Source organism: Cryptomeria japonica, chromosome 8, assembly GCF_030272615.1.
Source record: "Cryptomeria japonica chromosome 8, Sugi_1.0, whole genome shotgun sequence".
Lineage (NCBI taxonomy): Eukaryota > Viridiplantae > Streptophyta > Pinopsida > Cupressales > Cupressaceae > Cryptomeria > Cryptomeria japonica.
This window is the reverse complement of record NC_081412.1, coordinates 242,446,324-242,462,181: the sequence shown is the minus strand read 5'-3', so window position 1 is coordinate 242,462,181 and position 15,858 is coordinate 242,446,324. Positions and strand designations below refer to the sequence as shown.

The following is a 15,858-nucleotide window of genomic DNA, read 5'->3' as shown; positions in this document are numbered from 1 at the left end:
TTTTATCTTTACAATGTTAAAACTATTGACATCATCTTTTACAATCAGATCTACTTTATCATAGATAAAATATGTTAAAACTTTGACATTATTATTTTATCTCTACAATGTTAAAACCATTGACATCATCTTTTACAATTAGATCTACTTTATCATAAATCAGATACCAAAATTTAAATATGCACACTTATTTTCTATTATAATTATCTATTTAAAATTACCTTTCAAATATAAAAAATACATTTCACTTTTAAAAAAAATAAAAATTTCAAATCTTTCCAAAATCTTTCCTTTCCCATAATACTTCCTTGCCAAAATTTTAACTCTATTTAAAAAAAATCTAGACACATCAAATTCAGGCCTTTCATAGTTTCAGAGCTACAACTGCCAAGGCTGTAGATAACGAACAATTCTGTGGAATCTCAATAAAACAGTTGTTTCAGAAGAAGGAACTTATTCTAAGTAATCTGATAAGCCTTAAGACAAATATCAGACTTTTAAGATGAAAGATATAAAGATTAAATGAGAAAATCGAATAAAAAAAACAAAACACTCCTGGAATGTTTAACACTGCGACAAAACTATTTACGGCACATTTTAAATTTACAGTCAAGGTGCCACAACAGCGTGCCCGCGGCTTAATGACTATTGTTGCGTATAGATGTTTGTTTCATTCAAATACCTAAATTTAGAAAAACGGATTTTTTTTCTAAGGAGAAATAGGTCTCCAATTTCCCCACGTAAAATACTGTACAGTGTAAACCAATGCATTAAAATCCCTGGTTAGTCAATTTTATTCAGAAAATCACTTGTGGATTTGAATTTTTTATATCTTAGTATATTCATAATTTCCCAACTTGCACACAGCTGATTTGTCTGTTCTCCTTTTAACTGTTTGAGATTTGGACTGAAACAATATTAAATTTTCTCCAACGTTACAGAAATGTTTTGTATTGAATGCCACGGACCCGGTTTTATAATAAAAGAAGCTGAAAGAAGAGATTGTGGGTCCCCATGCCCGCACTTAGGCCAGCCACCACTGATGTGGAAATATTCATCAGATTTTGCAATGAAATGTACACGAACATTATCTTACCATTTTGTTTCTTCTGCGAAGTTGCAGTCTCTGGGATTGGGATTTCAGAAGGGCTATATATATTGGTACTGGGGGGCTATTTTTCGAGGCAAGTCATATCAAAATTAATGTGATTATCAGTATGTTTCATTCACCAAGCTGAGGAATCAGAAGCAAATAGATTCTTGTCATAATTGTAAGTACAATAGGATTATCTGGTTGTAGATTTTATCACGAGGGCATTGCACAATCACAGGAATCATCGTTGCTAGAGTTGTTCAAGTCGAACTTTCTGAGAGCGATAGATTTCGAATGAATGTTCTTTGTGAGCAAACTAGATTCCTGGGTTCTGACACAACATATGTAGAATAAATTCTGTGGGTGCCTTTTTTCCCCCGAGGTGGGTGTTGTTCAATCTTTGGAATTTTCATTGCTAAAGTTCTTCAAGTGGCTTGTGATAGGGATAGACTTGAATGAATGTTCGGTTCCAGCCAATTAATCTCTTGACACAACATATATAGAACAGGGTTTTATTGGCGTGTTTTTCCCAATTGGGTCTTTTTCAATCAATGAGATTGTCATTTCCAAAGTTATTCAAGTAGGATCTGCTAGAGATAGGCTTGAATGAACGTTTATTGTTATAGGTTCTGCTTCTTAAGACAACTAATGCGTTTGGTGTGATTTTGTTAGGGCTTCATGGATTCTTCTTCCTTTAAAGGGATTACACAACCGGGCAGTAGGGAAATGGACGAGAATGTTGCTGTCCCAGAGTTAATGGATTTGGATCCTTTTGGAGATTCTTTGGCCGTTGGGTCATGGATGGAAGACTGTGGTGATATGGAATTTGCAGAAATGTCACCGAACTCCTCGGCTTCTTTCTTCAACGCACCATTTTTTTCATTGTTCTCTTTTCCCACTGCAGAAAATTCTCAGCTTGTACAGGACCAGAGGCTCCAGAGCAATGATGTCAAAAACCAGGAGCAGAAAGTTATAACAAAAGATGAGCGTGCTCTTGAATCAAATCCAGTGTTTTCAGGCAGTGAAAATGATACTTACGCTGCTAGACAAGACCCTTTTGTGAGAATGGAGGGATTTCTGGTGAGGAATGAAGTGTTGAAATCAAACCCAATCAGAGAATCAGACTTTCAGCAGCTAATGGATTCAGGTATGCCAGAAAAATCTTTTACAAGGTCAAATGATGAACAAAATGATATTCGTATGGCCCCAGGAAGCAACAATGATGATCTTGCCAGTAGCAGGTCAGAACAAGAAAATGATGCGCTGTTGAGAGCTGTCAGAACATATGACGGGCCATCTCTTCTAAAGGAAAGGATGACACAGGCTCTTAGATATATAAAGGCCTTTAGCGGAAGTAATGTGTTGGCACAGGTATGGGTACCAATAAAGAAAAATGGAAAGCGTGTCCTTACCACCTATGGACAACCCTATGCTCTGGATCCTGGCAGTGACAAGCTCATTAACTTTAGAACTGTTTCCTTGAAATATGAATTCTCTACCGATGAGAACTCAGATGAAGGTCTTGGAATTCCAGGAAGAGTTTTCCTAAGAAAACTGCCTGAATGGACACCTAACGTGCAGTATTACAGTAGCAAGGAATATCCTCGTATAATTCATGCACAAGACTACAATGTGCGGGGCAGTCTTGCCCTTCCTGTGTTTGAACCAGAAAATCAAACTTGTATTGGTGTTGTGGAGCTCATTATGACTGCACAGAAGATCCATTATGCACCTGAGGTTGAGAATGTGTGCAGAGCACTCGAGGTCTGTTTATCAACTCTATTTGTACATTCTCTTCATTTACAATGCATTTATGCCATTTTTCTATTGGTTGGGCATCTCTAAATAGGAATTCTTCCCTGCCAGAGATACATATATTTTTAATAGTTTAACTTTACCCAACACAAGTGCCATATACCGTTAGATTCAGCAATTCTACGTAGCATTAGAATTGATGGGTGAAAGAAGAAATGAACAATCAATTTGTACAAAATGATATATTGAAGGCAAATGCATTGTATTATCTCTTTTTCCCCCTTGGCTATTGAGGTGCACGTTGTTCTTGTTATTTTTCTGGGCTCTACTGAAGCACCTTTTTGGCACAGCTTAATAGAAAACTAAAATATGTATATTACTGTAAAAAGTGTTATACTATCCCCAGCTAAAACCTGTCGGGGTCTGAGTCCAGACAGACCAGAGAGCAAAACCAGCTTTCAAACATTTAATACTAAATAGTCATGCGTGATTTGAGAAAAGCAATTCTTCATCACACATTGTTCCTTCTAGCAATGAGTACACATGCTTATGTAATGTGTAAACAAGTGTATTAATATCTAATGGTATCGACTTACCGAGTCTACTAAAAAATATGTAACCGAGTCTACTAAAAATTATGTAAAAAGTAAAAAGTATTCTTTCAGTTAATATGCAGTTTGAATTAGTGCTTGTAAATTTGTAGTGATATCATGTGACATTTTTTTCCCATTTTAATTTTTTTTTTAACATTTTTCAAAATGGTATTGCAGTCTGTTAACTTGAGGAGTTCTGAATTTTTAGATCATCAAAAGTTGCAGGTAAGGAGCTTGATTACACCTTATGCTGATTTAACCTTTTTAGCTTTACCTCCTGCCTCTTCTAGTTGGATTGGCTTAATAATATGTGTAAATTTCAAATTAACAGATTTATAATGAAAGCCGTCAAGCTGTTCTGCCTGAGATTTTAGAGATTTTGACTGCAGTTTGTCAGACACATAAGTTACCATTAGCTCAAACCTGGGTTCCATGCAGGCATCGTAATGTTTCCACTAATGGTGATGACAAGAAAGGAAGTTGTATTGATATTGATGGACACTCTTCTGGGCGAGTTTGTATGTCTACAATAGCTGAGGCATGTTATGTGCCAGATCCTCAAATGTTTGGATTTCAAGAGGCATGCTCTGAGCAACATCTCCTGAAAGGGCAAGGTGTTCCTGGAAAAGCACTTGAATCCAATCAGCCATATTTCTCAGCTGATATAACAACTTTCAGCAAGATGGAGTATCCATTACTGCACTATGCACGCATGTTTTTCTTGAGAGCTGCTGTTGCTATTCGTTTAAGGAGCACCCTTGCTAGTAATGATGATTATGTCGTGGAATTTTTTCTGCCTGTTGATTGCAAAGACTTTAGAGAGCAGCAGCTAATGTTAAATTCCTTATCTACGACTATGCAGAGTGTATGCAGGAGTTTACGAACTGTATCTGACAGAGAGGTAGAGGAGGAGAGGTTACTAGAAATTACAGATGAGTGTCAGACTGGAAAAAATAATCTTGAGGATGAGTTGCTGATTGGAGAGGGTAAAACGTGTTTGACAGGACCTCTAGAACAAGAATGGAAACAACAAGGTTCACTGCAACAACCAATGCAAAATATTCAAAATGAAATAACACAACCACCTGCAGCAAAATCACCCTCTGCTATTGACTATGAGAGACATGATTCAGCCCAAGTTGATAATGGCAATGCCGCTGCTTGTTCAGTTGGGGAACCCACTTCTTTCTCTCCTGTTAAGGAGAATTTGAATATCAGGAAGCGGGGTAAAGCAGAGAAAAACATAAGCTTGGAAGTCCTCCGGCAGTATTTTGCTGGAAGCCTGAAAGATGCTGCAAAGAGTATTGGGGGTAAGTAGCTTTAGTCAAAGCCTTTGTCTAACATTCAGCACATAAAATCACAGTTATGAAATTACATAGTTTTTTGGTTACCTGTACTGTTTTCCTGATCTATCTGAATGGTTTACATAAAAAAATTAAAATGAATTTTTGCATCAGATCACATGTCAAAGGATAGATTAAATCTTTGAAGAGGCTTGGAATGAGACTGATTCACATGGTTAATGAGGAAATATGACTGTTGGTTCCTTTTCAAATTGTCTCTTTCCGTGACATCTGTAGATTTAATTGATGATTAGTGCACCAGGGGAGCTCTACAAGGCTGTGATAAATATTGGTTTTTTGTATTTTGTTGATCCCTCTTGGTTCTGGTACCTTTTCCTTTCTTTTCAGAAGCTAGAACATAGCAATATCTAGTAGTGGTGTACTTTTCTTGCTTTCTTTTGTGGTGCATTTACTGTCATTCTTTGCAGTGCTCTGGTTGGCTGTTGAGTTTTGAACTTAACACATACAGCTCTTTTGTGTAGCTATGCACTCAATATATTTCATTCTCTTTTTCAGTAATTCCAACTTTGGAGCATCTTCAGTGTTTGCCGCTAATCAGTAGTTTCTTGTATTTGCTTCTGTTTCAGATATTATTGTTGAAGACACAGACAATTTTTTTATTTTTAACATCTGGGCCATAATGAAATTGGATTACTTGCTTTTTCTTCTTTTTCCCTTTGTCATTTATTCTCGATAGATAAATTGGGGCTCGTAGACCTCCATGCCAACAACCTGGTGAAATTAGATTTATCACACCGAGTCAGCTAAAGGAAAGAATGAAATCAAATAGAGGCATGGAGCACTCTATCCAAACTAAGGCATTAAAGCAATCCAATTCAAGATTATACAAGCGTTGATTTATTCGAGCTATGTTTAAACTTTACTGCCCAAGCCTGAGAACCAGCAATTATGCTAGTCAGCAACCCAAAATCCGCTCTCTTCCTTCTAAAAAAAATGGAAGAGCTGAACAATTGCCATCCTTTTCCTCACCACTCAGTTACAAGGCAGAGATCAGGAAATCTGACAGAGAAGGATTATCCTGTCATACCTCATAGTTAAAGCTTACACAGATTACCAAAATACAATCCGCTCCTCTCAAAGTTAAAGAAGAATATATCTTTTCATTGTAGTCTATAAAATCCGTCTGATTCTCTTCTCATTTAAAATCACTGTACAAACAAGGAAACAGATGCATTTCTCTTCCTCACAACTTGCACCTCTGTCTGTATCTCATAAATAATACTCTAATTTGGAGAAGATCATAAACCAACAAAACTGGAAAAAAGGCAAATAAATTGTCTTTAGCTCTTCCCGTATACCTCTCTTTTCAAAGAAATTTGGACAATTGTCTTTAGCTCTTCCCGTATCCCTCTCTTTTCAAAGAAATTTGGACAAACAGAACATTTGGAAATTCTTACGAGGAAAAGGGTCAAAATTCAGATATTATGATTCTCTTTAAAAAGCCTTCCTTTTGTTCCACAAGCAATAAAGACAACCAGTTTAATGCCCATAATACAGTCTCACTGCATGCTGTAGATTTAACTCACAGAAAAAACTCCCCCACTCTGAATAATCACCTCACTTTTATACGAAGACCCTCACTGGCCTGCTTGGAAAACCTCTTTCTTAAGAGCTAAAGACACATTGAGCTAGAAATTAAGCAAACTGTCATCATCTCACACATCCTCCCTCAATTCTCTTTCAATCCTCAGTTGGCAATATAACTTTGATATTATGTTCATCCTTCATTAGCATAAAATGTTTTAAGAGTCTTCTAAATACAAAATATCATTCTTTAAAATTTACTTAATCATGGTAAAGAAATCCAATCGTGGTAACTCTATGTGATGCGCAGATCCACAAGCATTCTTGAACTTTCATAAAGTCTTAAAAATCCAATTTAATCCACATTTATGTGTGCTACTGATCCATAATCAATTAAGATATTCTATAACATCATCAACATGAATCCTTGTCTTTCAATTTAACATTTTGACTTTTGTTGATTTATTTGCTGTTCTCTCTATGTTTGCTCAAGAAAACAGTCAATAATTGTTTTGGGAATGAGTTTTGTAAATGCTGGAATGGATATAGATAGTTGTATGAATGAGCTGAATGAAAAAAGGATTGAAAACTATACTAAACAGATCTCAACACTAGAGACCACCTCGGAGAGCCCAACATGGGAAGAAACTCAAGAAAATCTGAAAATCAAGGTCTTGCCGTTTCTTGCCAACAGCTCTTTCTAATTTTACAAATTTACTGCCTTCTCGAGGGCTTCAAGTACACCAATAACCATAACAACAGTATTCTAGTACTTTTGTACTGCAACTTGCTCAGGTGTGTGCTTATCTACTCGAGCTTACTATTACAGTATTACCTATGTCCTAACCAAGAAGAATCAGATTAGAAGCTTGAATACAGTGACCCTTGAGGGTGTATTTATGCAATAACAACAGGTTTAGCATCTAAACACGAAGCCCAAAGGCCATGAATTGAACTCCTTCAACCTCTCTTGCACATGAGAATTTCTCTTATCTTCCTAATTAAGATCTCTACTCTGCAGATTTCTGTATCCACTTTTTCCTGTCATCCCATCATTACATCGAAAGGACTTGGAAATATGTAATGAAAACATTTCTTGAATGGAGATTGATCGGTAACAGAATGAATTGCCATATATCTTTACATAATGTTCAAGATGAGCTTATATCTTTACTGTCCCTATGCAAAGCACAAGACAAACTAATTCTAGAGAAGAGGAGGCCAAACATACAAAGAATGAAGAACGACCTGCCAAAATTTTATTAAAGACCACATCAGCTAAAGTTTACAACCAAACCGTCTCACTCTGAGTTGGAAAGAAGCTGAACAATTTTAATCTTGACCAAGTCATTAATTGAGGCCTCCCACTTCTTTTCACCAATGGATGCCAACTCTTTCAGCCTTCAGGGACATATCAGCTTTTGACCTAAGAGAGGTCACCCCTTCTGAAGTTTGATCAATTTGTTTAGCAGACAGAAGTTCACTCTCTATTATCCCCTTACTGAAAATATTCATGAGGTTATTAACATCCACAATCCATTTTTCCTTGCTTCTGTTTGCTTTATTCTCATTCCATTTTGAACATGTCCATGAACAATTCCATTTTGTTTTTGATCACAGTTGTCTTGTGGGAGATGTGTGAATCAGAAAAAGTCATCATCATACAAATGTTTTCCATGGGTTCCATCATCTCTTTAATCTTTGGCCTTGAATCAGAATCCTTTGCCTGTATGTCCACATCCTCTAGCCACCTGATATTTTTTGCCAACTGCAGGATTATGGAAACCTGAGATGCCCATTTACTCTTAATGACTGCAATGTCATCAAGGCAATCATTTTCTTTTTTTTAATCCTTTTAATCTTTCTCATTGTCTCCCATTGCATATCTCTTGATATGACAATGTCTTTGAGCCTGTGATCTAACAATTCTTTCAACGTTTCTTTCACTTGATTCTTAACTGACTCCTTTTGAGTTCTTAGCAGATTGCTCTGCTGAGTCACAATGGCTCTTTCCTTCTTGAGCTTGCCAGTGTGGAATTCCATTTGCTTTAGTTGCTGTTGAAGGTCTTTAATTGTCGCAAGTTTTGATGTGGGCTCAATAGCTGATGCTTCAGGACAAGGAGCACTGGAGGAGGGTCTGGCCTTAACATGTATTGGGGAAGATAAGGGAACACAAGGAAGTGAAAATACCTGAGCTCACATTGCTACACCAGTTTTTCTTGTCAATGCATCCTTTAGGTTCATATTTTCCTTTCTCAATCCAAAGTTCTCCTCCAAATTTTTTATGTTTGCTATCTTCTTTTTGACATGCTGCAGATTTAATTGGGCAATATCAACCACAGCCTTAGAAGAGGCCTCATCTTCTAGTTCCCCAGCCTTCTGAATGTTTAGCTGTTATCTCAACTCTTCAGGGATACAGTCAATGACTGGCTATTGTGAATTGGGACAACAAATCACATGGCTAGGATTTGTTTATCCACATTAAATTACGTAACATGGAAATATTTTGCTGCGGATGCAGGATTTGCAAAGATCTGTTTATTATCATCCTTTTGCATCATGTTGTGTAGTACCATGCTTTTGCAATATCTCACCCAAGAAGCAATAGACAACCACAGTTTTTGACAATTTCTCTTTTCTGCTCTGGTGTGATGTTGTTCACATCAATCTCACCTGTAGAGGAAGGCACTTTGAGACTAACCCCTGCAGTGGTCAGTTCTTCATTGGTTTCCTCCTAAGTGATTTTTGAATCTGTAAGTGAACAAAAACTGCTTAAACTCCTTGGCTTTGACAAACTCATCACTGAGGAGTGACCTATGTTCCACTAACCTATAATCTTCAATTTTATGCGCAATGACACAGGGTATAGCTTCAAGTTTTTCCTAAGGCAATGGTTCTGTTTGTGGAAGCAGTTCCTCCCCTCTCCGTTGGTTACTGTGTATATTTTACTATGTCCTCTGGTGATGTCACAATGTTTTCAACAGTCTATTCTGTTAGTTTGTACTCAATTCCCAAGGTGGGAACCATTTCCCTCCTCAGACACAGATTCCTCCACAAACTGAGCAGCTGTGGCTGCAGATTGGACAGCCTCCATTGCCTCTGTTCTTCCAGCATCAGTTTCTTCTTTTCACTTTTGGTTAACTCCATGAATTTGTTAGCATTTTTAAAGATGGCATCAATGCAAGCAACATGATTGGTGATTTTTGCCATAGTTCCAGAATATTCAGAGTCTTTTTTCTTTTTCTGCTCATCCAAGTTTTGTACCTTGCCTCAAGTATTTCTTCCTTGTACAAAACTCTTTGTAATCAAGGCAAATTACTGATAAGATCCTTAATTTCTGATACTTTCTGCTTATATCCACTTCTTAAGAATTCGAATTCATCTGGTTGATGAAATGTTTGGTGTCAGACTTGTGAACTTTCTATATCAATTGAAGTATGTTTTTAATATTGTAAAAATATATTTGGGTGTACATTGGTTCCACAAAGTGCAGTCATGAATTCTGAAGGAAAATGTCAAAAGGGTGGGCTTCTCTGTACCATGTAAACCTGATCTACATATTTAATATGCTTGATGAGCTCTAAAGTCAAATTGTTTAAGGTAACTTGCATAGAAAGTTCATATGGAGCCACAAGTGCTTCATAATCCCTGATGTAAGTACAGTCAAACTGTAACCCCCAGTCTCTCAATTGTGTCCTGGTTGGTTGGGAATATTGTATTCTAAGGGACTTAAGTATGCTGTGGCATTGGTAGACAATCTTGGTCTACTTACCCAACAAATCATAGTGTACAATGGCTCTACAAAGTACTCTTCAAAAGTTTCTTAAGGAGCATGTTGTCATTTTATGACATCCTTGGTCCATTAGTGATAACCGATCAGAGATATGTTCCATGGACCAGTGCTGCCCCAGTTGATCAAGGACAGAGACAATAGAATCATGAAATGCTAGTTGTTGTCTTCTCAAGAGGCAGAAGTTCTTAAGCCCTTTTCCTTCTTTTGAAGCCCGAAACCCTGGAATCCTGAAATTCCCAAGTTCCCAAGCCTTTTGAAACTCGGAACCCCGGAATGTCAAAATTCCCAAGTGCCCAAGCCTTTTGAAACCTAGAACCCCGGACTCCCAAAATTTCCAAGTTCCCAAGCCTTTTGAAACCCGACTCCTCTCCCATTGTAGCAGGGCCTGCCTTTTGACTTCCGACAATTTGCGAGACTTACAGATGACGTGATCAACACTCAAGGCTCTTAATGCTCCACCAATCCCTGCGATTTGTATACTTTCATTTATGGAGCTATAGGGGCACATTTAATGTTTTTTGCAGGATTGCCATCATGTGGAGTGCAAGGCCATGCTTATTTATGGTTACTTGATGGCCTTCATGTCAGGCTTGCATGCTCCGACTTAGGAATGCTAGGCAATCCATCTTCTAGAAGTACTTTTCTTCTTGGGATTGCCTTGTCAGGGTATGGCTAGGCTGCTTGCATACACCCCATGTTAGGTTTGTGCTCCTCCTTGCCTTCTTTGACTAACATTTCTTTGTGCACGCCAAGGTCAAGGCTTCTCCTTCTTGACCATTGGTCTCTCCTCGATGACCAGTTTGTTATATATAGGCTGTTAAGCCTCATTGTAAAGGATGTTCTCCTTGCTGGCTTGAGCCACTCTTGCTCTTTCACTTTTTTTGAAGATTTGTATATTTTCTTGCATTTTTGCAACTATAATTTTGGCCATTGGCCTAAGAATGAATTGAAATTATTATTCTTGCTTCTCTTCAACTTGTGCATGTTGTGTATGTTTCTTTACCTACATTATAAGTTTTCCTCATGTATATGCTGTGTTAACTTGTTTTTGAGTGTGACTTGTGGGAATTCTTCTCCCCTTTGACACTCAACAAATTCTAATCTCCATACATGCATTAAGGGTCATTCATGCAATTGAAGTTTGTGCATCTCTTAGGTATTTTGATTGATTCTTTGTGTCATTTCTGGGTGGGGAGAGAAACATCTTTTATCTTGGTGCATCACCTCCTTTCATTTTAGCATTTCCTTCTTCCCTTTTCCTCTGCAAGCTGTTAGAATAGGTTTAGAAGTAGAAATTGGACTGTTGAGTTGGTTCAACACCTGCACTTGGATTGAGAAGGAAGTCGACTCTTTTTCGGAGATTCAACCCCTTTGCGCAAGGTCCCACACTTTGGGGTTGTTTCCATGTTTCACAAGGTTGCTGAGTTGATAGCTCAACAACGGTGCAAACTTTTGTGATAACAGAGCCTTAAAGCAATACTTGTCCATATGGATGCTCCAAAGTCGAACTCACTTTGAAATAGTCTTATTTGTTTGCTGGTGTTTTCTATACATTTTAACCTCAAGCTTCTTTGATCATTGCTTCTCATATTTGAATAGGTGCATGAAGCACAAGATTGAATAATGTTTGAACTTTGAACCTTTGTTGAAAAAGTCTCCAAAAATTCTTTTAACTCACTAGTCAAAATGCTAGGTGAGTTACTTGCCCAAAAACTTCCAATGAGTTTTTGAAAAACTTTCCAACGAGTTTTTGAAAAACTCTAGGCAATTTTCTACTATAATACTTTTGAGTAAATGCAAAAAATCATGAATTTTGCATTAAAATCTCCTTCAAATTTAAAAAACATGATTTTCATTGGCAGTAAAGGTTTCAAAGGCCTTATTTTGGGCTTGGCTGCCCCTCCACTCCGTTGGGGGTGCTGCCCCCAAACCATGTAAATATGACTTTGTTTTACATCTTTGGTGTATATGCAATTTGGTTTTTTATCTGTTTAACATGAGGTCAATAAGGTCTACTCATGGTTGCCATTAGGACATGGCTAGTTCAGGCCTTGTTATGTTATCTTTTCATTTCCCTTTAATTACCCTGTTAAAGGTCTCAAGAATCACCTTTCTAGACTTAGCAGATCCTGAAGAAAAAGAGGGGGTGCCCTCTCCTATCAATTGGCTTTTAACTGCCCATTATCTGATGATGAATCTTGCCTCTTTGTTATGAGTCTTGTTCCCTTTGCATGAGTATCGAGTGTCAAGTCTACGGTAATGGGAGTAGAATTTTGAGTGCTAACTGCTGCCATGATCCATTTCAAGTTGATTTGAACCTTTCCAATACTTGTAGAATTGATTGATATTGGTGTTTCCTGTTGGATCAGGCAAACATTTTATCCTTGTTCAACATCTACCAAAGCTAAGTTCTAATTTAATGATCCATAATTTGTTATACTCTGTGATATGTAAATAGAGCCTCATTTTTTTCCACTACCCTAAGTTTCACATCCAGTTATTTCTAAAAGACTCCAATTCCATCTAATACTCATTTTTTTCAGCAATTCCATTCCGTCATATGCATTAGACAGGGCAAAGACAAACTTCCTTTCAAGTACTTAATTAGAATGTGTTTTGGGTATTGAGTTTTGGATATTAACTTAACACTTAATAGAGAATTTCAGGGTTCCAAAGCATTACCAAACCCCCTGCATATTTGTTTGCCTCTATTGCTTTCCAGTCACAGCTCTTCCACAAGCCATTGGCAGTTATTTGAAAATGTTCTTTGTTTATCTTAGTTTCCTGTAATAAATTAATAATATTACATTTGGCTTTTGCTCTTCCTGTAATAGCTAAAATCAGCAATGTGTTTTTTTCATGTTGTAGAATCAATTTTTGGCTTGTTCATTGAAATGAAGTTTTATGTTCAATATTTTACCTTCAAATGTTTTGTTTCGCAAGAAGAGATATGTTATTGCATTTGTGTGAGTGTGAAGAAATTGGCTCTGTTTGTAGAACTATTGTAAGTGTGCATGACTAGTGCATCTTGCTGAAAAAACATTTTTTCATAAGTTTCGTGATGGATTTTCATGACTAGTTTGAAGAGCTTGCCTAGATCTTTTATGACCTTTAATTGTTTCATAATTACTAGTTAGCAATCTGGGCTCTTTTTGCTGCATTTGATTTTTCTTCAATTTGTTCTAGGTATTTGTTATATGTATAGTTCATGATTATGTTTTCAAAGAAAATTATCATCTATCCTTTTGCATGGTTGGAGTCTGATGATGACCTCCTATATTCCACTTTCATGTTGAGTATGACCACGATTGCCCTAACTTAACTCAGCCATTGAAATTTTTGCATGCTAGAAGTCAAATGCATTCATAAAAAGGATTCGAAGGTAAAGTTTGTGTTGAAAGGTTAGAATTAGCTTAGGGAAGAACTGTTCAGGGCATAGCAGCAAATCGTGTGGGGAAAAAAAATTGGCAAACCAAAACTTGAAAGTATAAGAATTTTTTTTTAAAGAATAGGGATTTAATGTGGAAAAACTGGATTTAAAAAAAATGTAAATGTAAACCAATGAAATGTCAAAACAAGAATTAAGGTCTTTGTGACCTGGGGCCACAACCTTAAACATGGTTTTCTATATATGTTAAAGCACAATGGCCATATTAATATCATTTACATGCTTTGGCTATCCCATGGTGGATGCAGTCCCTTTACGGGCTTTAGTGCTTTTCTTTATGTAAGATTCAAACCATTTTCACCATCTGGGGTTTATGCAGGCGTTACTAGACAGGAATGTTATTGTATTTTAACTCAGTATGGTGGTTGTTCACATTCTCGTAGTGGTATAGAAATGCTACTAGTGTACAAAATTGACAATGAGTGTTACATGTTGGTTTCTGTATACATATACATGTTCTGTCATTAGATTCATATGGCTTTGGATGTAATTGATGTGCAAGAATTATTTTCCAAGTCTTGATCTTTTAAAATATGTGCTATTATTCTGCATGCTTCTTGCTTCTGAGAAGTTATTGTGCTATTGCAGTGTGCCCAACAACATTGAAAAGAATCTGTAGACAACATGGAATCTCCAGGTGGCCTTCACGCAAGATCAGTAAGGTGAATCGCTCCATAAAGAAATTGCAAATTGTAATTGAATCAGTTCAGGGTGTCGAAGGTGCATTTAAACTAGGCCCTTTTATAAATGGTTCATTCTCTCCTACTTTATCAAACACACGGATGAGGAATTCTCCACTAGTCCAGGGGAATTCATGTACTGCAGATATGAAAGGTGCAACTAGTCATCCGGAAAATAAAACTTCAACCCAGGGTCAAGAAGTTCGTTCCTGTGCTCAAACTTCTTTGGAGAAGTGCTGTGATGTGTCTGAGGAATTATCAGTTTCTCAAAGCCTTATGACAGCTGGTTTAGGCACTAGCCTACCTTCTGTATTAGCATGTAAAGAAAAACCTGGCAATCATGCTTATTCTCAAATATCTACTCCTGAAATCTGTGCAACACCAATGGAAGGAAGCTTTATGCAGATGACAGGTCATTATAGAAGGGGCCTTGATTCTTCCATGGGTGGTGGGACATCTAATTCTTCAGAATGCAGTCAGAACTCAAATTCAAGTCAACATTGTTCAAACGAAGTAGACCCAAATGATCAAGTTGCCTCCTATCAATTTGCCACTCCACAAACATGTCAAGAGAATGAGCAAATTAATGGTCAAAAAGAACAATTTACCTTTCCTGTTGTGAAAAGGGCACATAGTGAAAAACTCTTAGATAATAGAAGTGAGAAAGTACCTGTGAGATCTTCCAGTTACAAATGTCTGGATTCAGCTCCAAATGAACCAAGAAATACACTTGAGAAGGGAAAATGTGTTCAGGAGTGTAGCAAACCAAGTCCTCTACATGTCAGTTTTAATGAATCTTCATTTCTAATGAACCCAAATGATCCAGAGTTAGAAAGGTTGATTTTAGCAGGTAGATTGCAAACTGGTGGACTCAGTGAAAAAGATTTTACATTAATGACAGTGAAAGCAACATATAAAGAAGATACAGTTCGTTTCAAATTTTCTCAACATATGGGCTTTCAAGAAGTTCGTGAAGGGGTGGCAAAGCGTTTCCAGTTGGAGTTGGGTATGTTTAATCTAAGGTATATAGATGATGATTCTGAGTGGGTTTTACTCACTTGTGATGCAGATTTGTCAGAATGCATTGACATCTTCAAATCATCAGGTAGTCGTACAATTAAACTTTTAGTCCAGGATGTATGTCCTAATATTGGAAGCTCATGTGGGAGCACTGGGGGACTCTAAATTATGAAGTCATGTAATTGAGCACCAGCGTACTGTGAATTATGAGGTCATGCAATTTTGGCACCTATTCAGAGTTTTGAGTCTAATGGGTCTGTTTTAACATTTTGTTTAATTGTAAACTTATTTTTAATCTTCACTAGTCTCTCACTTCTTGGCAAGAAGCACCTTTTTGTATTTAGAGAAAAGTAAAATTACTTTCTAAGATCTAGAGTCAAATGTGTACCAGGACAATATTTATAACTGCAGGGAAAACTGTAAATATGATTTCTCTTCCTGCTGAATAGCCAAATAAAAGACAGTTGCTTAAGTCTCATAAGTCTCTATTCCAGGAACTGGGTGTCTAACGGGGATTCACCCAGGAAGCACAAGGGCAGTAATTTCTGCACCAAAGTGTGAACACCAGCACTAAAGATCAGATATTTT

The 15,858-nt window shown here is 37.1% G+C and overlaps 1 protein-coding gene across 5 annotated transcripts; it reads left to right on the top strand.

The window, feature by feature from the left end:
• Positions 1 to 453: 453 nt before the first annotated feature.
• On the top strand, positions 454 to 15,571 carry LOC131049396 (protein NLP6). 5 transcript variants are annotated; one of them, XM_057983438.2, is made up of 6 exons: positions 454 to 782; positions 942 to 1,475; positions 1,766 to 2,857; positions 3,619 to 3,666; positions 3,773 to 4,751; positions 14,159 to 15,571. In XM_057983438.2, exons 3-6 carry the CDS (start codon positions 1,772 to 1,774, stop codon positions 15,433 to 15,435), a joined length of 3,390 nt encoding a protein of 1,129 aa, XP_057839421.2. In that variant the 5' UTR covers positions 454 to 782; positions 942 to 1,475; positions 1,766 to 1,771; the 3' UTR covers positions 15,436 to 15,571. The 5 variants fall into 5 exon arrangements, with proteins under 5 accessions (XP_057839421.2, XP_057839424.2, XP_057839423.2 ...); XM_057983441.2 differs by lacking the exon at positions 942 to 1,475; XM_057983440.2 differs by lacking the exon at positions 454 to 782 and having other exon boundaries at positions 842 to 1,184.
• The last annotated feature ends 287 nt before the right edge of the window (positions 15,572 to 15,858 follow it).

Coding starts and splice junctions, on each gene's coding strand:
- LOC131049396 (XM_057983441.2), top strand. CDS start 1,772: ATGGATTCTTCTTCCTTTAAAGGGATTACACAACCGGGCAGTAGGGAA. Junction 2,858..3,618: donor ATGTGTGCAGAGCACTCGAG/GTCTGTTTATCA, acceptor ATGGTATTGCAG/TCTGTTAACTTGAGGAGTTC. Junction 4,752..14,158: donor TGCTGCAAAGAGTATTGGGG/GTAAGTAGCTTT, acceptor GTGCTATTGCAG/TGTGCCCAACAACATTGAAA.